The following is a 25,660-nucleotide window of genomic DNA, read 5'->3' on the forward strand; positions in this document are numbered from 1 at the left end:
ATGATCATGATCATTCATCTAGAAGGGCGCACCGTAGATGAGTCACATGTCAAAAAATCAGACCACATCTATATAAAGATGAATTTGAAACAACCATCCACAAAAAGCAGTTCCTTACCTTGACGACGAGGATCTCTCCACTGGAGATTTCTGCCATCCGACCCATCCACAGTGGAACTTTCTAGGTGAAAGCACGGATCATCACATGGTGGAGAAGAAAGGGTCAAGCAGGGCTCAGGTGAGCCTCTGGCACGGTTTTAAGATTCGTAATCGGACTCAATTGGACCCGATCAGGTTTCATACGATACGTCAAGGGTGACTCAGCCGAATTATAAAAGCTACGTACAGTAACTTAATAGACCACATATTGGATGCTAAAGATATACAGTCTACACCGTGATTCAGATATACTGAGCAAATCCAGTAAAGGTAGGGTTAAAAAATCACTTGATCTGAAAATGCCTGATAGACGGATTCCTCGGGAGAGCTATTTTAATCACTTCAGAGGGGGCTTTGTGCTTCCACAGGCTCTCTTTCACAGCAGGCGACCGTCCAGGCGAGCAATCTTTTGCCCGTAAAACTACCGGTACATGTCCAGGGTTCTCCGTCTGTTGGTCAGGTGGGATCTTCCTGCGGCGCTCGTTGTGACCTGCCAACCGTTCCCGGCAACTCCTTTTGGAATCATCAAACTGAGATATTTCATGGAACCTGCATCAGATATCAGAAATACAGTTGTCTGAGGGTGCATTTGGATGGTTACTGAAGTTCTATTAGCCCAAATGGCACCGTGCACATTCCTTCCAATAGAAGAAATTGTCCAATGGATTTTCTTCATCCCACTCAATGCAGAATGTCCATTTTTTTGCATTTCCAAAACACCACTTTGAAGAGGTGAGCAGGTGAATATTGCGAGCCAGTTCCTAATGTGGGGCATATAAACCCTTTGGGGATGGAGTGAAGAACATGAGCCATGATCTGGATTCTTTTTGCTGCAAGTTGATGAAACCAAATAAAACAGCTGTTTTTTTCTCTGTGAATGGTAGGATTAAAAGAGAATGGGAAGTGTGCACCAGTGGTACTGATACCACTGTAAGCTTACGGCAGGTACTGGCCAGATGTAGGACCCACATGGTGTATGTATCACATACAACCATTGTTCGGAGTATCCCCAATATCATCGAAATATCCCCGATATTATCTGTATCACCAGCTCAACAACACTGATAACACTAGTAGCAATATCGATAACAGTAGTATCAGAAATTCCAGGTATTGGCGATGTATTACCAATGTATTGCCTATATTTTCCACTGTGTACATTCCTGGCATTGCGTGTATCACCAATGTATCGATATCGCCAATGATTTGCCAATATTTTCAACTGTGTAAATTCCATATATCTCTTGTATCACAAATGTATCAGTGATATTTCGATAATATCACCAATGTACCAATATTTATGGGCGCATGGTTGTATTCAAATTGTCAATGATAATATCACGATATTATCATTATCACAACATGGGCGATATCAACCACATTTTTTCGGTTGCTTTTCAGTTTTCGGTGATTTCTCAGTGAAATATTGTGTTTTGTCTAGTCAATATTCTGAAATATTGATAGATAGTTGGATGCAAGGTTGGATGGTTGGAATTGGATAGATGGGATTGTTGGCCTAATTTCTTACAACAACACATGCTTTGAGGCCCCCATTAAATGGAAACTCACCATGTATGCATTCTTTTTGCAATTTTTTATTCCTAAATATGTAATCATGTGTATTTTAGCATCATCTCCTACAGTTTCACTGAAAAATTCCACCATTTTCCCCATGTTTCCCTACATTTCCGGTTATTGGTGATATCGATATTGTCTCCATATCCCGGGCTAGAGAAACTTGTGGCGATACCGACACTTCGAACACTGCATCCAACTTAACTGTCAATTGGATGTGTCCCCTCAGGTTACCCCAAAGGGGGGCATGAAAATCAGCTCCATCCAAAACTTTGGTTGGCCACAACATGGAACAAGATGGGAAATGACAATCGCCCCTGATTCTCACCAGGGACCACCTCAGTCGCAGAACAGCCTGATTTTTGTCCTGATCTGACATTCATGGCAGATGAAGTGTCTGGTGGCCTGGACTGGTATGCACAACATGGTGGGCCACCCACACAAACATGGGCATCCCCTCTCAACCCATCCCCAGCTCAGTGGCCCACCTGAGTGTCCATTGGACCGATTATGGGCCTTGGGTAATGTGAGGCGACTCCTCTGATGGGAAGGTTGGATGTCAAGAATACATCATGTGGGACCCAATTCTGCCCGGTACTGCTGTAGTTTGCAGTGGTAACGGTACCACCAGAACACACCCTTGAAGGAAAATAGTTGATTTTGGATCCTTTAGTCAGAGAGGGGAAAAATGAAAGAAAAAGAAAAGAAAGAAAGAAAGAAAGAGAGGAGAAACAAAGGCCTTCACATGTTAACAGTTACTTTCTTTTGTTTGCAGTGGCATTAGAAATACTTTTGGGGGAAGGCTGCTCCATTATTGTATTACAAATAGGGAGGATTGCTAAGGGGGGAGGCGGCTCCATTAGTACTAGAGGTGTACACGAGTTGAGCTGAGTCGAGCTTTTCCCAGCTCGTGCTCTATTCGGACTGCTCGAGTCCCAACTCATGCTCGGCTCAGCTTGGCCTTCGAGCTCGGAGCAGCAGCTCGTGCTCAGCTCGTCCGAGTTCAAGCTGAGTTCAAGCCGATTTCGAGTCAATGCTTTTGTGGGCAGGAGCTGAGAAGGCGATTCCAACTGCGTTCTTTGAAAAGGTCTAAAAACGGAGCAGAAATTCCTATTTCTTCCTTCCTCTCTACCTCTAAAACCAAATTAGGGTTTTCAGATCCCCATGAGAGAGAGAGAATGGCGAGAGGTTTGCTGAGAAATCTCGTTTCTTGTATCTCTCCATCTCTGGCAAATGGCAGCAGCAGCAGATCCCTCGTCTCAACGTCCATGAGTATCAGCTCTCTCTCTCTCTCTCTCTCTCTCTCTCTCTCTCTGCACGATTGTTATCTATCGTTTGTTCGGGGAAGCATAGTGGCAAGCTTTTTCCCGGCAATTTCTGGGCCCGGATGGTTTTTGAAAAGTGGGGTAGGGTTTTTTTTAAGGGTATATATAGCTTGTACCGAGTCGAGCAGTATTCGATTCGAGTCAAGCTGGGGCAAGATCGAACTCGTTTCGAGCTCCAAAATTCAGCTCGACTTGGTTCGAACTCAGCTTCAAATCGAGTCGAGTTGAGCGAGCTACCGAGCTAACTCTGCTCATGTACAGCTCTAATTATTACATACCAAGTAGAGAGGATTCCTAAACTCACATGCATGTCTACACATGTCTGAAAGTGTCAATCTGGCACACGTGGGAGTCTTGCATTATGTGGGAGTGTGTTTTTAAATAGCAAATAGAGTTTAGCACAGCGTTCACTCCTCTGAAACATGAGGCATCTACACAGCATGCGGCATGACCTACATGCTATTACTAGATGCTTAATTAAAATACTAAGAAAAATAGGCAAACAGTAAAAATAAAGGAAAAAACAGCAACGGAGCTGATTTTATACTATTAGTCAAATTATTTAACTAAAATAAATAACTGATTTTTAGTGAAAATAGCAAAACATAACAAATCATTGAGAAGTGAGAACACTTCCATTGTGACAAGTTAATTCCCACCTTGGACCCGACCACTTCAATTCCCACTTTGTATATAAGTGTTGTTGTAAGCAATGTTTCAAATATTGACGATATTGGCCAATATATCCCACGCCACAATGTCTTGTATCCCACCTTTGAGATACGAAACGCACAGGTAGTGCCAATATATCCCACATGTTCGATTCAGTAAGCATTTTCAATTTCTGATCCCTTTTATTGTTGAAATTATGTTAAATCGGTGTCAAATGGTTACAAATCCATTGGCTCTTCATATTTCGCATGAAAAATCATAGAGTTGGAGCTTTGATTTCAATATCCATTGGTTCTTCATGTTCTCCATATTTTTTTTCCTCCAAATTTTCCTTCAACCAGCTGTTAGTTGAGGTAATTTCGAAGTATTTAGGAGTATTTGATGCAATGATCTTCACATACACTCCAATTTCAAAATTTGAGTGTAGGTGGTTCGATTTGGGGAAATTTTGAAATTTCCCCAATTTCTCCCAAAGCGCTTGCAATGTTGCACTCCAAACATGAAATCACGTATGTATGAGGGATGATTTACTGATTTGTTAAGTCCTTGTCAATTTTTGGAAAACAAAAACCATTTTAAATTAAAAATTAATTAAATTATTATTATTATTTTCAAAATTTCCCTTTAACCAACTATCAATTTGAGACTAATTTCGAAGTATTTAGGAGTGTGTGATGAAATGATCATCACATACACTCTAAATGTTTTGCATTCAATTTGAATATAGTTGCATTAGTTCAATCAGACAGCGCATAGCTTAGGACCCTAAACAAAGGAAACCTATTATGTGCACTTCTTTTTTGAGATGTTATGATTTAAAAGTGTGTATTAAGGTCTTTTTTAACAATCCCTAAAGTTTCATTGAGAAATTCAACCATTTTCCCAATGTTTTCCCATGTTTCCCAAAAAGTGAGATAAATTACTTGATACAAACGATATCCCATGCGATAACCGATATGTATTTGTATCCCAAGGGTGCGATACGTAACGCGAGACCGATATTTTGATCACTAGTTGTAAGTAGGTCTTCAATTTCTCAATGCGCACATTATCATAGCTTGTGACAACAATATCATCAACACACACATCTAACATAATGATACCCCTCTCACTCTGCCAGCCTCACAAAAACAAAGTGATCAACCTAAATACATTTCGTACCATATGCAATGTTGTCATAATTGTTAATGCACCACAAATCCTAATAGGTGTTGAATTGAATTGTTAGCAAATTTTATTGTTAATCATACGACTTTTCCATTTTCTTAAAAATAAGAAAAATATGAAAAATTTATAAATAAATCAGAAAAAAAATGAGAAAACACATAAATGACCAATTGTCCATTAATGTGAACCAAGACAAGTAACATGTCATGACATTATCAGTTAAGACCTTGCATAATGGGTGTATATGCGCCATAGTTCCTCATAATAAAGTTTAATCATTCCGCTTATTCCCATTTCTATACATTTCAAGTATAATTTCAAAAAGAAAACAGAAGGCCCAAAAACTATCCCCTTCACTCTTCAATCTTCATGCATCCTCTCCTCTCCTTCCGTCATCAGCAATGACATCGTTATCATCATCATTGTCATCTTGAAGAACGATATTGTCTTCTTCCTCCTCTCAGGAATCGAATGAAACAAATTCTTCCTCTTCTCCTTCTCTGCTTTTCCCCTTTTCTTTGCTTCTTATGGGAAGATTTCTATAATCTAAAACACAAGATAATTATGTTTTTGCAATTGTTTCCTCTCATCATAGTCTCCTAATCTCAAGACTTCCACCAAGGCCATGTTTGGATACATGTATTCCAAGGAAAATGAGATGAAAAGATAATGATTGGGCAATGATCATTTCCATGAGCACTATTGAAACATGGATTTCATTTTTGGGGTCTTGTTTGGATAACAAACAAAAATCTCATATTTATGAGACAGGGTCACCTAGTTTCTTGAGCCAAAGAATCTCAACTATGGAAAAGTGCAATGATTGCTATTTGGAAATTGAAATCCTTGCTTTTCTTTGACATGCAAACATCTCAAATTGTCACATCAATGTAAAACATTTTCCCTTTCCATTGATTTCCATGGAATTGGTAGTATCCAAATATGCCCTAGGGGAAACTTCAAGCAATATTTAATCTATGGTAAAAAATAGGACCCGCCAAGGCTATGTCGTGAAACTTTCTTTCCCTTTGACCTCTTTGCAAAACTACTCTCTTGGCATGCCTCCGATGCAAACATCGATCTTAACCTGATTTTACGTTCTTGGATACCCTTCAATGCAACGAAACATGTGGCAATGCATGTCACAGTGGGTCTCTAAGGTCATCATCTGTTCTTTTCTCATTAAATTTAAGAACCATACGTGATTATAAATTCACATTGTGGTTTCCCTTATTTTTACCAACGTCTGTGCATGGATTGGCAACTTTCCTATATCGGCAAGCATAAGGTCAATGCAATGAGTCGCATACGGTGGGCAAAAGAGCTGCTTCCTTTTGTCCATAAGCATTTGACCAGCCTTCACATAAATCGATGCGTTGTCCACAATCACTTGAACTACATAATCTTCCCCTACCACGCCTTCACATAAATCGATGCCTTGTCCACGATCACTTGAACTACATAATCTTCCCCTACTACTCTATTGAATTAAGAAGCTGAACCAAGTTGTCCACATTCTCAGAGATTTTCAACATATTAACAAACCTCAAAAAATTTATATCACTAGGAATTTACCAAAAAGTTAGTAATGAACCTATTTACTCCGTCATTCCATCCATCAAACAAAATTGAACAACCTGTTTTCACCCCCTCATGTTTCTAAGCATTCTCAATGTTGACCACTTCCATCTTTAAATACTTATTTCTAACTTCATGATAGCTTGGAAGCTTTGAACCCAGTAGGAAAGATGCTACTGCTGCCATCATTGCAAAGAAAAATGGGACTTTCAACAAGATTGGAAGGAAGCGCATTTGCATATAAAAATATAAAGATTGTAAGACGTGCACTTCTCTATCCCCCTTCTTCTAAATTTGATTTAGGGTGGATTGCTTTCCTCTTCCCCCACCTTTCCTAAAAAAAATCATCCATTAACCTCTTCTTCTTGTCTTTTTCTTCATCCACTTCGTTCTCCATCTTCCCCTACCAATGTCATATATGACCAAAACCAGTACAATGTTATCCATCCTGTCTTCTTTTGTTGCATCTCTTTATCCATTCTAACAGCAAGTTCTTGAATGTTGTGGCATATGTATTTCAGCCCCCTCACCATTTTATTATCCGATGCAACTTCCAGACCATAGAGCAAGACTAATCTTACATCAACATCAGTTTGTCACCATACTTAAATTTTCCAATTTGCTCAAAACCCTCCTCAACCCAATCTGAACAGACTTTCATGGCTTTGTTCCAATCCTTAACACTGATTTCCAGCTATTGTATGTCCCCAACCAATAATCCATGACAAGTGAGGAGAGGTACACTTTAGGACCCTAAGTCATTTGGATTTTGTACCCCGAGAAGGGAAATTCGTACACTTCTTTGAGGAATGTTTACATCGAGTGTCCCTGTTTTTTGAAGGGTTAAATCGAGTGTCTCAGTTATCACTTCCATCTGTAAATTTATTTTCTTAGCAGGTAGTTTATCTTCAATCTGCGTAGACTGAGGCCTCCATACTCCAGAGAGTATTTTGATTCTAGGTTTTATAGTTTTTCTGATAATTAGTTGATTCTCTTTCTTGTTTTCTAGATCATTTTCTTCCAATAATTTACCTAGAGTTCATTCTAATGTTGTGTCTTCTAAGTGAAGGAGCTGCCAAAATTTTCAGAAATAAAAGTGTGCTTTTTCATCAGATAGGCATGGACATCAATCTTAATGCTTCCATTTGTGATACATGAACAGAAGTTCATTCAAGACCTCAATAAATGTGGCGCCATTAGGTATTGAAGAATCATTTAGTGCAAAAAATTTCACACTTCATGATGCAGCACATGAGCGTCCATAAATTACATGATCACTATGAATCTTGCAAGTGCAAGAATATGGTAGCTCGTGCATTAATGCCTTAGTGCAATAATCATGGGCACTGATCTTGCTACAAGATTACTCTCTCTATTAACAGGTAGGTTGTCTGATTTAATTACCATAATTCTTTTCACCGGCATAGTATTTCTGTTTATGACTGTCCATGAGAGTGTACACTGTCAGGAAGGTTCATATCCTGAAATATCAGTCAGTAACAGGTGTATTGGCCTGACCCAAAACTGATGTGATTTGGATATGCTGCAGGCGTATTGAGCCAGTAACAGTAAAAATTTACAAAAAAAAAAATTCCAAATAAAAGAGGGGAAAAAAAGAAGAAGAAGAAAAACCAAGAATCTATCAAAAAAAAAGAAAGAATGTCTTCTTCTTTTAGTGTGTTTTGGAGACATGTATGATGGCGTGTCGGACCGTTCTTTGTTAAGAATGGTGTTTATTGGGCTGATCTGTTGAAAGCTGAGATGTTGTGTCTTTGACCTCTAAATTTTTAAATGCTTAGAAATTGATAGATATATGATATATCAACTAATCCTTGAAATATATATATATATATATGACATATCAACTATCATCTTCATTAGTTCGTGTAAAAACTATAGACAGAGAGAAAATATGGAGTATAGATGTTGCATATGGTGCTTGTGTGTCTTGGGTGACTTTTTGCACATGTGATGCATCATATCTATTATTACTGTAGACGGGTGAGTGGTGCTCCCTAAGGACACCGTTTCTTTTTCTGTTTTAGGGTTTTCTTAATAAAACAAGAATAGAGAAAGAGACCCCCAATCTCTCTTCCTATCTTCATCCCTTGAAACTTCTCTCTTCCACTTCTTTTCTTCTTCAATAGACTGTAGATGCTAAAGAGTCATTACTACCAAGTAAGCAAGTACTAGAATGATTCATGATATCATCTAGCAACTACAGTCCATTAAAAAAAAAAAAGGTTGACAAATACATACACACATGGTTCACAAAATAAGATTATGAACAACCAAGTACATATACATGACGGTGGTTTCTCGGTCTAAATGATATGTCAAAATAGATAGATGGCCTGAATACCACACGTACATTTGGGTGGCCCTTGTCCTGAAATAATCTATCAAGATAGATGAACCATGCGCATAAAATACATACAGCACTATGGAATTATTCCCTTGACAAACGTAGTGAATAACCCGATGCAGCAGGTGGGGCATCATAGTGTGCCTTGGGAAGTTTTTGATGGTAACCATTCAATCACCACCACTTTCTTGGTGGGGTCCACCTCTGATCAGGCCCCACATCCATCCTCAGGTAGGGGCCAGGTATCCCACACAATCAACCAACTTGGACCCCAAAATGGGCCCCACAAGTACGCTAAACAGGTGGGTCAATACCATTGTCCAACAAGTGCCAAGTAAGGTACTATTCATACTAACAATCCAACGGCCCATAAGGGCCCGTTGCCATTTGTAGCGATCAAATTGAAGGGTCCATTTGGGAGCCTCATCTACACATTGGTGAGTGTCAACGGAGGGTCCCATGGCCTTGGGAAAAGTCTTCAAAGCAATGCACACAAAGCCCAACAAGGTTGCCTAAAGCACCCTTCCGCCAACAAAACAAAGCCTACCCACTAGCAGGTAGGCCCACCAAGGCTCATTGGCCTTTGTGGTGATCAAAACAATGGGCCCTTTGGGGCATAGCCCATACGTCATTTTGGGACATCATAGTGGGCCCCACAACTCCATATTAGATGGCAAACAAACATTACAGTGCACCCAACATTTCAATGATAGTAGTCCATTCACAACTGTTCATATGGTGCATTCAACATGTGATTTGGTTCTGCCGAGAGGTAAGGTGGGCTGCCTAGTGGCCCCCGCCCCTTACCACGTGTCCCAGGGTGGATCCCATGGCCGTGGGCCCCTAGACAATTTTTTTAAAAAAATGGATGGACAGCATGGAGAAACCCACACATTATGTTTGCCCAAGGAAGTGTCAATGGTGGTACGAATCTCCACTGTCCTCAGTGGTGGGGTCCACAAGGTCTTGGATCAAAACCGGTATTTGTGGTTCTCTCCCACACAGGTCACACGTGTGGGTTGTGCAAAGTAATCAACAAGGTGGGCCTTAGGAAGGTTTCAACGGAAGATATTCAATCCTCGTTGTTTTCTATGCTGGAGTCCACCTAAGATCTGAATCTGTCCCACTTTTAGGTCAAGGCCTAAAATGATATGGCAAAATGGATAGACGTTTTGGATCGCACACATACAACAAGGTGGGTCCCATGAGTGGACCACCTGTTGTTTGGATGTCACTCGTCCAGACTTGTATCACCTTATGAAAAGTCAAGTAGCAATAAATGCCATAGTACTTGGTACATGATGGTTTTCAATTGTGGACATTTTTGTCTCCAACCATTTCCTATAGTGTGGCCCACCCAAAATCTGAGTCTGGCAGATTATTGGGACCAAGGCCTAAAATGGAATAACCAATCAAATGGACGGTGTGGATTCTCACAAAACGGTGGATCCACAACAATATGTATCAACCGGATATTTATGTTTTCACTTTACATAGGCCTACGTGACCTTACTAATAGATTAGATAGCAATAAATGTCATGCTATGGCTATAGGAAGATTTCAATGGTGCATGATGGTGATCGCTAGTATTTCTTGCGGTGTAGCCCACTTGAGGTCAGAATCTATCTGATATTTGGTTCATAGTCATAAAATGACCTGGCAAAGAGGATGAACGACATGGATTAACTAAATGATTCATGTTGGGCTCAAAGTGAAAAACTTCATTCACCCTGTTGGCGACATAGACAACCCCTCTGCATAGATTAACATTGACTACCTATTTTATTTTTGTAAATAAATAAGTGGGGTCCACGTGAGTGATTTACTCCGTCTATGAGGTTGGACAGCTCATGGTGAGCCTACTGAACCTTAGACCTCCATCAAAACCAAAAGAAAAGAGAAATGGAAAGGGCAAAGAAAACATGGAATTCACATTATCAAATGAGTTTCCGCCATTATGGGACTCATATATACGGATCATACGCACATCAAGGTGGACCACACATTGGCCACACTGGATAGCGTGGACAGGTGGGTCCGGCCTCTTATAAAAAATAAAAAGGGGAGGCAAATGACATGGATATCAACATATACGTCAACATGGAGTCCATTTGATGGGCTCGGCATCAAAACAATGGGTAAACGACCCGTGCACTCACCTCAATGGTTGATTTGGAGACAGGGTGTATACAAACGGTTGAGATCGTCTCTCCTTCTCCATAATCTCCTTTAATCTCTCGTTCAACTATATATTTTCTTTCTCTGTATCATTTCTTTTCTTTTCAATTTCTTTCATGCAGTCAGTGAGACGGACAGGAGATGGTTTTATACGCGAGGACAACATGGTCATCGTTGAATATAGAAACGTGGAGATGTGGGATAGGCATGGCGCGGTATGGGTTGAGGCGTAAATTCGTTAGATATATACATATATAAGTGATGTTTTACTATTTCAGATATTTTTTTTACTAAGTGGGCCCGGTTTGCGAAAGCTAGGAATAGAAATCAAGGTACCACGGAGGCTGTCAGCATCGGATTCGGTTTACAACGAATGAGCGTCAAAAATCGAATTTGAGGCGTGACAAAAGTTGGTATCAGAGCATAACCTGGGAATAGTTGTTAATGACATCACACATCAACTAATGACCTTCGATTAGCTACCTTTCACAACGTGATTGTTGTGAACTTAGAATCATTAGAATCCCTGGTTTGAAACGTCATAGAGAATTACTTTTAAACTTCTCGGTTTGCGAACATAGTTTAAATCAGTCTTCCCATTTGAGAACTTAGAAACTTCTGAACATAGCTCCTTGACGGGTATGCTTTACCTAAGGTTTAAGTGGTAGAGAAATTTCGAGGACGATATTTTTTGTTAGGAGGGTAGAGTTGTGAGCCTGGTACCCTGATTAACCTTCCGTACACTTGATTTTCGGTATCGTACTGTGTTGAAATGGACTAGATTGGAGAGTTTCGATCAGTTTCCCTGTTTCAATGCCATCATGACCCGAGATTTATACCTTAGTGACCACGCGAATGTGGTGATTCCAACGCCACGCGACACGTCCCATTTCGACAGTCAGATCGAAACATGTGCGCCCCATTGAAATCAACGGATGGCATGTATTGTACATGTGCAAACACGTGACGTGGGGCCCACTTAGTAAAAAACATATATGAAAAAGTAAAACATCACTTTCAAATATATAAATATATATATAACGCATTTACGCATCAACCCATACTGCGCCATGCCTATCCCACGTCTCCATGCCTCTATATTCACCAATGACCATGTCGTCCTCGCGTATAAAACTATCTCCTCACCGACTGCATGAAAGAAATTAAAAAGAAAAGAAATGATACAGAGAAAGAAAATATATAGTTGAACGAGAGATTAGAAGAGATTATGGAAAAGGAGAGACAATCTCAACCATTCGTATACACCCCGTCTCCAAATCAACCATTGAGGTGAGTGCACGGGTCGTTTATCCATTGTTTTGATGTCGAGCTCATCAAATGAACTCCATCTTGACGTATATGTTGATATCCATATCATTTGCCCCTTTTTTTTCTAAGAGGCCGGACCCACCTGTCCACGCTATCCAGTGTGGCCAATGTGTGATCCACCTTGATGTGCGTATGATCCATATATATGAGTCCCAGAATGGCGGAAGCTCATTCGATGGCGCGAATTCCATGTTTTCTTTGCCCTCTCCATTTCTCTTTTCTTTTGGTTTTGATGGAGGTCCAAGGTTCAGTAGGCTCACCATGAGCTGTCCAACCTCATAGACAGAGTAGATCACTCACGTGGACCCCACTTATTTTGTTTACAAAAATAAAATAGGTAGTCAATGTCAATCCATACAAAGGGTTTGTCTAGGTCACCAACGGGGTGAATGAAGTTTTTCGCTCATGAGCCCAAATGAAGCATTTGGTTAATCCATGTCGTTCATCTTCTTTGCCAGGTCATTTTATGACCGTGGGCCAAATATGAGATAGATTCTGACCTCAAGTGGGCCACACCGCAGGAAATACTAGTGGTCACCATCGTGCACCATTGAAATCTTCCTATAGCCATAGCATGGCATTTATTACTATATAATCTATTAGTAAGGTCACATAGGCCTATGTAAAGTGAAAACATAAATATCCGGTTGATACATATTGTCATGGATCCACTGTTTTGTGAGAGTCCACACCGTCCATATGATTGGTTATTCCATTTTAGGCATTGGTCCTAATAATCTGCCAAACTCAAATTTCGGGTGGGCCACACTATAGGAAATGGTTAGAGACAAAAATGTCCACCATTGAAAACTATCCTGTACCAAGTACTATGGCATTCATTGCTACTTGACTTTTCATAAGGTGATACAGGTCTGGACGAGTGACATCCAAACAACAGGTGGTCCACTCATGGGACCCACCCTGTTGTATGTGTACGATCCAAACCGTCTATCCATTTTGCCATATCATTTTAGGCCTTAACCCAAAAGTGGGACAGATTCAGATCTCAGGTGGACCCTAGCATAGAAAACAACGAGGATTGAATATCTTTCGTTGAAACCTTCCTAAGGCCCACCTTGTTGATTACTTCGCACAACCCACATGTGTAACCTGTGTGGGAGAGAACCACAAATACCGGTTTTGATCCAAGACCTTGTGGACCCCACCACTGAGGACAGTGGAGATTCGTACCACTGTTGAGACTTCCTTGGGCACACGTAATGTATGGGTTTCTCCATGTTGTCCATCCATTTTTTTAAGTGTCCAAGGGCCCACTGCAATGGGATCCACCCTGGGACAAGTGGTAAGGGGCAGGGGGCCACTAGGCAGCGCACCTTATCCCTCGGCAAAACCAAATCATATGTTGAATGCACCACTTGAACAGTTGTGAATGGACTCCCATCATTGAAATGTTAAGCGCACCGTAATATGTGTTTGCCATCTAATATGGAGTTGTGGGGCCCACCATGATGTCCTAACAAAATGTATGGGCTATGCCCGTTTTGATTGCTACAAAGGCCAACGGGCCTTGGTGGGCCAACCAGCTAGTGGGCAGGCCCTATTTTGTTGGCGGAAGGGTGTTTTAGACAACCTTGTTGCGCTTTGTGTGCATTGCTTTAAAGACCTTTCCCGGGGCCGTGGGACCCACCGTGGATACTCACCAATGTGTAGATGAGGCTCCCAGATGAACTCTCCAATCTAATCACTACAAATGGCAACGGGCCCTTATGGGCTGTTGGATTGTTAGTATGAATAAGTACCCTACTTGGCACTTGTTGGACAATGGTATTGACCACTGCTACTAGCTAGATCATCAAACTCAGGAATAATGACAATGGCATTAACATCAAATCCTACGTCTCTATCCTCCTCGAGCCAATATGTATCTTTAGGAAGAGTGGAGTCCTTTCTCGGTAAACCACTAATCATCAGAAGCAATATGGTCAACCAATATAGGGTCCACTTTAGCGCTCCTCTTCGTACTTTTCTCCTTTGACTACATATTATACATGAATAAACCAAATAATTTAACTTTTGTTGCTCCAGCCTATTCCTCTTTTTTTATAGACCTATCATATAATGGTTCACGTCAAAAACTTGCTAATAAACTAAATAACCAATATAGAATAATCAAAGTAATTAAAAAAAAAAACTACTCCAAAGTAATCCAATTTTGCTCACAGCAATAAGCACTACATGTGAGACTTAAAACTCGAATAGCAAATCTCTTAAGTTATGGTGTTCTCTCCCCAAAGCATGCCCACCAATCGACTACACATTAATTAAAATATAAAAAATTATCAGATGCTTTCATGAATTACACAAATATATTATACATAAAAAATGTAAAAGTGCAAATATAAAATTACCTAGTGAACGCTTTGACATTATATCAATTGCTAACTGAAAGCAAAAATCCCATTTTCTATATTAATATCCATCCAATTGGATATCGGCATCAGCGCAATCTTTCCTATCAAGGATCATCCTTAACATGCAGTCAAATAACCCACTCTTTATATCGGGGTGTGTAGAAATTTGGTCTGAATATTGTATCTGAGGATTCAAACAGTACCCAGCTGAATGTAAAGGGCGATGAAGTTATGGAGACCATCTTTCATCTAGCTTGTTCCATACTTGATTGCAATTGAATGCAATATTCTCATTTGCATGGTCCATTAGTTCATAAATAAAGCTCATTGCAAGCTTCTCTTACGAGTTCACTTCTCTTAACACACACCAATGGCATAGTGCTGTTCACAGACAAGGCAACATGCGGCCAAAAGTTTGGATCAAACATTAATAGTACTTTCACTCATGGCTTTTTAGCCCAAGCACAAAATGACCACTTCTCTGATGCAAACATGGCTTGAAGATGTTATTTTCGCTTATAAAGACTTTAGATGGTAAGGTAAGCAGTCGCAAAGTGCATCACCGCTAACCATAGAAGCTTGGTGTTTTTTGCAAAGCTTCTCATCATGCTAAGAACTATCCCATGCTCATAAATGAACTTTGTAATTTCTCTTGCTTTCTCGAGTGTCTCGGTATACATCTTCATTTTTCCAATATCTTCTAACATTAGGTCTATGCAATGCAAGGCAGACGGAGGAGAAAATTTCTCCAAAATAGCAATTTTCTCCTCCGTCAATTTCTCCCGGCACTCACGTAGCTTGAATAGTTATCTATAATAACCTGCGCCACATTCTCTACCCAGATTTCTTCCACAACATCATCAAGATACTTGAACAATAAATTGTCATCCAAGCATTGATGGACTTGTAAAATATTGTTTTAGCTGGGCTATTTATTAAGAAATTAATGATGCTTTTACTTTTCTCATCCATTTAATCGTTTGACATAATTGTGTAACCACTTGCTTTCAAGATTCTTTGTACCATTCATTAAATCATCAACATTATTTACTTTCTCCTTAAGTATCCATGTCCTCATTTCATGTATAGATGAGGAATCTTAGCTATTACATGAATTGAATGACAACACAGTCACATAACAAAAAAATCTCACAATCACCCTATAAACTTCTTTTCTCCCTTCCCTCTTCCACTTTGAATTTAATGTCACTTATCGTTGTTTGGTACTTACAAGTATGTCAATAGGACCCTGTGTTCTTATTGGTTAAGTTACCATGCCAGAACCAGAACCACCACCAACCTCACATATGTCATTATCATCACCTCCCATGCTATCAGATTTGGAAAAATATATTGATCCCCCTCTCCCAATGGCACGGAACACTTCATTTCTTTTATTTTTTTCTTCATAATGCACCTTGCAAGCCTTTACACACTCCATCTTTATTTCTTCTATCACTTTCGAACATGGCTAATCCCCGACCAAGTGTTGTTTTAAGCATGTCACTCCTCCCATACACCTTTACCCACAAAGATTACAAAGTACATAATTCCTATGAGTTCTTAACTGATAGTTATCGACATATTTCCATGCAAAATCTTTCTTTGCATTCTGACATCTCTGATCTCTTCTTAATTTATTGAAACATCACAAATTCACTAGTCATACAACAAATAACATCTAACAAATATACACAATTTTTTGCAAAGCCACACTATCAAGAATAGGTGACTAAACATGTAAATGACTAAAACACTATGCAATTAACTATTGGGCACACAATGTAACAAGAGCTCGGTCCTAAAATAGTGGTTGTACACAACACTGAAACAATTTGGTCATTTTCATGCAAAACATATCTATAGTTGGCCTATTATCATACAAAATAGGCCTAAAGTTGGGCCGTTCCCATGCGAAACACTAAAATAGTGAAACTTCAGGACATGCCTATATACACATATTTACATATTCAGGAATGAAAATTTTACAAAAAGAATGCATTAAATTAGAAGTTTCCATTTAATGGGGGCCAAAAAGTATGCTTTGTCATAAGAAATCACTCAAATAGTAACCAAAATTAATTTATATAATACAAATGCAAGCTTACAACAATTAAGACGTGCAAAAGTAAATGAATTGAAAAAAATAAACATTTCTGGCCATGTTTCATCCCCACATAAAGTGACGAGGTAGCTCATAATCATTGTCCGGATCCTGTGGCAGTTCAGATCAACTTTATGTGGCCTATTGTGATTTATACATACAACATAATGGGTCCATGTAAATAAAGGGTGGATGTTATCTCCCAATTTGTTCCCTCTGGTGTAGCCCATTTAATTAATTGATCATCTTGATTTTTAGAAATTTGGAGTAAAATTCACAGTTTTATAGGATGGACGGGTTGGATTTTACTTTATGAATGCATGTGCATGTGCGGCCCCAGCCTCATCCACGACAGTGCGGTCTTGATTGTCGGGCCCAACTTGATGTATTTATTCTATATCCATGCCGTTCATCTGTTTTTATATTTAATTATAGAGTACTGGATAAAAAAATGAAACATATAAATTTAAAAGCCCACAGGTGGGGCCACATATCAGCAGAGTGATAGTTTTCGAATGGGGTGACTCATTTCCAAAGATGTGGCATTTCTGAATGTTATCCAGACCATCCAATTTGTTAGGCCCGTGGTGGATGGAGCATAGCCCAAATATCATAAAGATTAAACGATTCTAACTGTTGATTGATGGTTACAAAATGGACAGTTCAAAAATGCATCTGTTATCAGTCAGATATTCAATCAGCAAAATCAGATGGTTAAGATCAAACGTAGTCTTATTTCAGTTAATGGTCGATCAACAATGGGGACCACCATTGGGACAGAATCTATGCAACATGTATATTGGAATGTGGATGACCCATCACCACAGGAAAAATGCCATGACCTATTCAAATATCAATTCGGCAAGAGTATGGTGGTAGTTCACCACATTCTCTAAATTGGGGTTGATTCATCCACGGTGGTAACGACCCTAATCCCAAAATGACATTAATGGAATGATCCTAGCTGTCCAAATGGTGTATCCAAGCGAACCATTAACATTATTGATGATCTTGTCCATTACTCCTTTTACAATTGGCCCACCGTTATACAGAGTGGATAGATCTGAAGTTCAAGTGGACCCATCGCAGAAAACTGTGGGATCAGTCACACCCACCGTTGAAACATATATAAGGCCCACCATTATGTATTTTTTAGATCCAGCCTCTTCATGAGTAAACATAGAGATAGATGACGTGAAAACAAAAATATAAGCTTGATCGGAAACTTCTGTGCCCCTAAGAAGTTTTGAACGGTGGATCACGCTGCAAGCCTAGGTGGGGCCCACCGTGATGTTTGTGAAAAATCCTCCCCATCCATCCGTTTTGTGAGTTCATTTTAGGACATGATGCCAAAAATGAACCATATCTAAAGCTCAAGTGAGCCTCAAACGTGATAATTAAACATCCACAGTTGAAATATTTGTGGCGCACAGAAGTTTTGATTCATGCCAATATATTTGTTTTCAGTTCATCCCAATAGTAATGATGTTATTAATGGTATGGATGGCATCTAAACATCATTGTTGAACCCAAGAAGGTTTAAACGGTAGGAATTTTCCAAACTACATTTTCCTTTAGTACGGCTCACTTGAGCTTTGGATACCATTCATTTTTTCAAACTAGTCCTAAAATAAAATCACAAAAAGAATGGACGGAGAGGATTTCTCATAACCATCACAGTGGGGCCCACCTTAGCTTACAGCGCTGGAACAGGAGGAAAGGCTTCCGTAGGAAATCCGCGTCCCTGATCCACGCGCACGGCAGAAACGGATTTGGCTACTCCCCTGCCATGCTCTGTGGGCCCCACCACGAGGTATGTGTTTCATCCATGCCGTCCATCTATTTTTGTAGATAATTTTATAATACAAAAAAGAAGAAGAAGAGATATATCCCAATCTCAATTGGACCACATTACAAGAAATAGTGTTGAATGAACTTTGACCATTAAAATCTTTTTGGGGACCATACAGGTTTTGGAAAAACCTGATCTTTGTTTTTTCCCTTCATCTGAGTCTTTATGAGCTAATTAACAGATTGGATGTCAAATAAACAGTACAGTGGGCCTTAGGAGGATTTAAATGGTGGATATCCAATCACTACTGTTTTCCCATGGTGTGGTCCACCTGAGTTTTAGATCTAACTCATTTTTTGCATAAAGCTCTAAAATAATATTTCAAAATTAATGGAAAGCATGGATACAACAGATACATCATGGTGGGCCCACAAGCACCGACCTGCACCCTTATAGCCGTGGTGGGGTGTCTTTTGAAGACCGTCTGCACCGTCCAGGCTCACCTGTGGGGTCCACCGTGATTTATGTATTCCATCCACTCCATCCATCCATTTTAACAGGTAATTTTATATTTTTAATTTAAAAACCAAGCATATCCAAACCTTAAGTAGACCACACGATAAGAAACAGTATGAATTGAACATTTACCGTTGAAAATATCTTAGGGGCCACAGAAGTTTTAGATCAAACTTCTATTTGTTTTTTCCCTTCATCCATGTCTGTGTGATCTTATGAACAGCTTGGATGAGAAATAAACATCACTGTGGGCCCTAGAAAAGTTTTAACGGTGGAAGTTATTATTCAAACTGTTTCCAATGGTGTGGTCCACTTGATCTTTTGGTACACTTAAATTTTGGTCTCAACCCCTAAAATAATATGGAAAAACGGATGGACCGCATGGATATACAAGATACATTCTCTGTGGGCCCAACACAGTGTACTTGGTACAATAAGGCCCTATTGAGTAACCAAGTACGCAATCCCCATTCACGCCCCGATCCCCAAATTGCGATAAAAACCCCCAAAATCCCTCTCCTGTTCGAAAATTTTCAAAATTTTATCTGTTCCCACCGATTTCCCCGGATTTCCAACCCGAAAATCCTTCTCCCTCATCCCAAATCAAAAGAACCCTCTAATTTCGAACAATATCTCCGCCCGCTAGTGGAATCAAGAAGCTGCAGAAGATTTTTGGACGGAAAAAAAAAAGAAGAAATTTTCGGGGTTGATCTTACCGGAAATGCCGATTTGCACTCAACAGTAACTGAATTCGCGTCTTCCTCCAAATCCGGGCGCAAAAACGGGTATTTTTTTTCATCTTTTTTTGTGATTTTCTCGCCGACAACCACCCCTTTTATCGATAAAAGTGGGTTGTTGGCTATAGTTCCCACCCGTGGTTGGTGGGAACAGTAACATATCGGCGTGATATCGAAAATACCGATAATATCGGCGAGATTTCGGCGATACCTGGAAGCGACACGAAATATTGGGGTTTCGGTGTCGTTGCACTCTATTGGGCACACAATGTAACAAGAGCTCGGTCCTAAAATAGTGGTTGTACACAACACTGAAACAATTTGGTCATTTTCATGCAAAACATATCTATAGTTGGCCTATTATCATACAAAATAGGCCTAAAGTTGGGCCGTTCCCATGCGAAACACTAAAATAGCGGCCATACGAACAAATGCTTCTCAAAAAGCTTATTCTACAGAATTGACATCCCCAAGAGGGAAAATTTATAATAATAAAAATAATAAAAGTCAAAATGGCAACCCAAAGAGGGGAAAAATTAAAATTAAAAAACAAAATATGACCTAAATCAATCATTTTGTCAATAAAACTAAAATAAATATAACTAATTGAGGTTAATAGTTATAAATGTAACTTTATTTATCTTCCAAATTAAGCAAAAATCACAAATCTCAAGGCCCACAGCCATATGAATGTGAAATGAGGAATTTTTTATTTCTCCTTTGTTTGGGTTCGAATGCCTCTGAAATTCTAGCTGCAGGATCCTGTGATATGGCTGATCAAAACACTAAAATATTTCCCCAAATGGTTGAGTGAATTAAGCGAATCGAACGCACAATTTTTTTAGGGCCGGAAGCATCATCACTGAAGTCATGTAGGATTTTGAAAACCCCTCTTTCAAAAGGCTTAAGTTTTAGAAAGGGTTCATGTTTTGTGAGTCTAATACCATTTAAAACCAATAAAAACTCTCCTGTTGTACCGCCACGTGTGATGGGGATGAATCATCACCATTTCCAAAATATTTGCAATAGTGTTATAAATAGTGATAGCGTGTTACATAGCGTTCAACCCTCTATAGCATATAGCGTAAGTAGCGTGTGGCGTAAGCTACACGATACTTTGATTTTTTAATTTAAAAATAGGGAAAATAGGATAATAATTAAAAAACAATGTATATATACATATGCCTAAAAGATGATTCATTTTTTCAAGTATAAGCACGTTCAAACAAGTTATTAATTATCGTTTTATCAATAGCCAATCCACATATAAATCAAATCAAATCATTATCACATCAACAACTTTTTAAGCAAACTACTTCAATTAATAATGTCTAATTGAAACCACAAGTCACAAGTATGAAAAGAAATTAAAATCCCACAACTTGAAAGTATTAAGTACAAAATACAAAATACAATTATCATTTATAAAATAAAAAAATGTAGCGTACGCTACAAGGGGGTTTACACTATTTGCTAATGCTATGTAGTGCCGTAGCTACGCACCGCTACGCTACGGATGCTATTCAAAACACTAATCTGCAAAACTAATACTTTTTAAAAATTAAAAATAAAAGGGGTTTTAGGTAGTGCACGCTACCAGTGCCACACGTTACGCTATGTACCGTGTTCACTACCAGCCCCGTAGTGTCTATTACCATGGACGAACACTACGAGTGTACACTATGCTAGCGTATGCTACTCAAAACACTGAATGAAACCTATTAAGTAAAAAAAACCGCATGTCATGAAACAAGTCAAACATCGGCAACAATAGCAGTACTAGTAGTAGTAACAACAACAACAACAACAGAAGCAGCAACAGTAACAATGGTAGTGGTAGGTACAAAAACATTTTTAAAATAATAATAATAATAAATAAATAAACTGTAGAGCACTGGCAGCAATAGTAGCGATTATGGTAATGTTAGTCACAGAGATGACGATGGTAGATTGGTAGCTTAGTTGGGAGAACCTGCTCCATGGTATAGGCTCATACTTTGAACTTAGGTTTCAGATTCATGCTCCTGCTCTTGTTTCCAAGGGTTTGCAACTGCTAACATTTTCAAACAGATGCTTCCCCTTTCCTACTTACCTCATCCTTTCGACAACTAAGGATGCTACTCCTAATCGTCGCAAAATTGAGAAAGTTGTCATTATATCACCCATAGTGGTGGTGATGCAACCAAATCAAGAAGCGAGAATCTCAATATAGATTAGTTTTCTCCTGAAGCTCAAGCAAAAATAAATAAATAAAATAAAATACAAAAGGCTGCAAATGCAATAAAATAATAAACATGAAGGGCCATGGTAGATATCCAACAACCCAGTGGCTGCTATGCAAGTGATCACAACATTCCTGCTCTTCTACTGTAGATAATAAAAACCCAAAGGGAAGCAATTCACACTTTAAATCCAAGAAAATAATTTTATTGAAATAACCATCATAAGTCATAACTCCTCACGAAAGAGTCCTCACTTGTTTACATACTTGTTCTCAAAGCAAAGGAAACCCTAATATCATCCTAACAATCCATAACTTCTAAATTCTAATCCTAACCATTTATTTCACTAAAACATTGAAATGAACAACATTCCCGTAAATCCCATCATAGCCATATATGACTACGAAAATTGGCCATAGCTCACTCAAATGAAAATGGCATAGGCATCACATAAGCTAGGGTTCATTTGAAAGCTAACCCAATAGACTTTCCAATAGGACCAATTTCATATCAAGCGGACATCATTTAATACCTGAAAAATGGCTCATCAAGTGACAGAAATTATAAGAGAATCTTCTTCTGCAATTCATCACCATTCTGAAAAGCAATTAAATAATAAAACATATAGACTTGGTGAATCACAATCCAATCAGACCATTGATTTGGGTCCATATCTATCATCAGAATGTTGGCATGAACCAGATCCTCAATTAGGCTAATCTAGATGGTTGGATTGTCAAGATCTTTAATTGGCCAACTTGTGGGGCCTGGATGCATCGACGAATTTGATAGTCGAGATCAATCCATGTCCACATTCTGCCATTGCAGCGCATCCTTAGATTTAATGGCAGCTGTTGGTGAAGGACTATGTGTCTAATAGGCATCTATCATGTGGGATAGTGTTGTAGATCACGCCACTTTTTCCATTGTTTTCATGATCTTCATGTTGTTGCCATTGACTTCACTTCCTCTTTCCTATTGGAGTTGGTTGCCTCAAATGTTGAATCATCGGTCATGATTTCTTCTCATGCTCTCGTTCTCATATCTTTGTCACATTGTCTCTCTATGCATAAGTCTCTGATATCAACAACCTGATTGTTGTTGGGATAGGACTAACATGTACATGTCATCTTTTTTAGACTATATTCGTTGGTATGATTGTTGAGCAACTCATCCTTTCCATCGGCTTGAGGCTTGGGTCTTCCACTGTTTCATCTTTTGATTTAGAACCACTGGCTCCTTCCATCAGTTCATCAACTAGCTTTTCTTCTGATTTAGTTGATCCTTCAACTTATCCAGTCGTTGATCCATCATAAAGCTATCCATGAATTCACTTAGCAATCGAATGGTGGATTCCTTATTGAAGGGCTGATTTAGACTAGGGTTAAAAATGGAATTGCTAATTTGGAGAAATTTTGGGAAAGTTGGGAATTTAAGCAAGGAAATTTGGGGATTTTGCAAAATTAGGGTTTTGAAAATTTGGCCATTTTGGCACAATTGTGATTTTAGGTTGGAAATTTTGGAAAAGTTGAAAGATCTAAGGTTTGGGAAATGGGAATGTTAGGAACTTTGGAAATTGAGGAAATTAGGTTTTGAGATAGAAAATTAGCACTTTTGATAAATTGAGTTCTTGGGTGAAGGAAATTGGAGATATTTGTAAATCCAGAGTACAGAATTCAAAAATTTTGGGGGTTTGGAAATTTTGAGGTTTTTAGTTACATAAGTGGGGAAAATTGGGGAAAGATGAGAAGGGGTAAAAGAAATAACCAAGTCATACCAAAATTGATGCAACCAAATCAACTAGGAAGAATCACAATCTGGACACATAGCTTTTCTATTGATGCTCAAACCACAAAGTTTCTCTATAGATGCAATGAAAAACTAAAAAGGGTTGAGGATGATGTCCAACAACCAACTGGCCATTGTACTAGTAACCACAACAATAACCCCCTCTTCTTCTAAGATACAGGCCAAGGGGGAGCAGCTCATGCTTTAAACCCAAGGAAAATAACTTTATTCAAATAACCATCATAACTCCTCAAAAAGGGTCTTTACATGCTTATGTACATATTGTCAAAGCAAAAGAAACCCTAATATCAACCTAACCATTTATTTCACTAAAACATTAAAATGACTGGCGTAGCCTTAACTCACAAGTCAACCCAATATGCCTTCTGAAAATCAGTCATAACTTGCTCAAACAATATTGGAATCGAATAATTTGGGGCTTGCTCGAAAGCTAACCCAATTGGCTTCTGAATGGGACCAATTTCATACCCAGATAATGGCCCATCGAATAAATGATGAAAACAATAAGGAAAACATGTTATGCAAGTCATCACTACTCTTATCTCTAACAACTAATTTGATATCGAAACCCATGGACTTAGTGAACCACACAATTCAATCAGACCATTGATTTAGGTCCAAATCTATCATCAGACCATTGATATGATCCAGATCCTCAATCAGGCCACTCTATATGGTTGGATGGTTAAGATCTTTAATCAGCCAACTTGTGGGGCTTGGATGCATCCTTTGATAATTGTGCATGGTTCAGTTGGTGATTGGTGAAGTAGGCGACCATGCTACCAAATACCCTGAACAAAGGCAATGACTACGAGATGATGATACCCTAAAACTCATTAGATTGGCAGATGTTTTGACCGATCTAGACCGACCAACTGCTGGGCCACATCATAGACAGGCCAATTGTCAAGAGTTGCAGCCATTGACCACTACTGGACCGTTGGTCTAAACTTTTCTCAACGATTCAGAGATGGGCGACAGAGCAGATAGTCATGGATTTCCAATCATCACTAGCGATTGTCCAAGAGGCGGTCCACTAATCGAACGCTCCAAAAACCCCAAACCAACAATAAACTCATAATTGACCCATGATACTGAAAATCCAAAAGCCATGATTTCTTATCACAGAAATGAAAGAATCAGCAACCATAAGCATATACAACAATCGAGCACAAACCGCCAGAATTCACATTCCCAAAACCCTAACAAGAGATAAAAACCCACAGTTACTGAAGCTACTAAAAACATGCAAATCGTAAATGAAAAGGGAAAGACCGATACATACCGGCTGCACTGCTGGCAATACCGCTGTTGGACGCGACCGACGACTACGACAGCAGCCTTGGCGTGCTTCTCACAGACCTTGTGCCGCTGGTGGTATCTCTTTGCCGATCCCAGGTCAGCATCACAGTCGTCGGCTTGGCACCTCATCATCATCATCTGCAGTTGCTGCTGCTGCTGGAAACTCTCTGCTATTGCCGACGATGACGACGGCAGCATCATCTTCCTCTCTCCTTCTTCTCCAGCCAGAATCACGTTATCATTCTCATCATCGTCCTCTCCTTCTTCCGCTTCTTCTTCTTCTTCTACGATCTCTCTATCTCCCAGAGTTCGTTTTGCCATTTTCGACAGAAGATAGAGAGACGGAGAGTTCTGCAGAAGGGAAATCAAGGTTAGGGTTTTTGGAGGGAAAGAAGGGACACGGTTGGAATTATTGAATTATGGTTGTATGAGAGAGAGAGAGAGAGAGAGAGAGTTC

General features: G+C 39.3%; 1 protein-coding gene across 1 annotated transcript; it reads right to left on the reverse strand.

Moving 5' to 3' along the window:
* Positions 1-345: 345 nt before the first annotated feature.
* Positions 346-25,660, reverse strand: LOC131237052 (squamosa promoter-binding-like protein 3). Its single transcript, XM_058234691.1, has 2 exons — positions 25,187-25,660; positions 346-708 (listed from the first exon to the last, which is right to left on the reverse strand). The coding sequence occupies exons 1-2, from the start codon at positions 25,522-25,524 to the stop codon at positions 444-446; spliced, it is 603 nt and encodes a 200-aa protein (XP_058090674.1). The 5' UTR covers positions 25,525-25,660; the 3' UTR covers positions 346-443.

The sequence above is a fragment of the Magnolia sinica genome, chromosome 2 (assembly GCF_029962835.1).
Source record: "Magnolia sinica isolate HGM2019 chromosome 2, MsV1, whole genome shotgun sequence".
Lineage (NCBI taxonomy): Eukaryota > Viridiplantae > Streptophyta > Magnoliopsida > Magnoliales > Magnoliaceae > Magnolia > Magnolia sinica.

What these genes read in the sequence shown, in the direction of transcription:
- LOC131237052 (XM_058234691.1), bottom strand. Translation starts at nt 25,524, where the DNA reads ATGGCAAAACGAACTCTGGGAGATAGAGAGATCGTAGAAGAAGAAGAA. An exon ending in TATTGCCAGCAGTGCAGCCG is followed by an intron (nt 709 to 25,186) that starts GTATGTATCGGT and finishes TATCTGATGCAG; the next exon opens with GTTCCATGAAATATCTCAGT.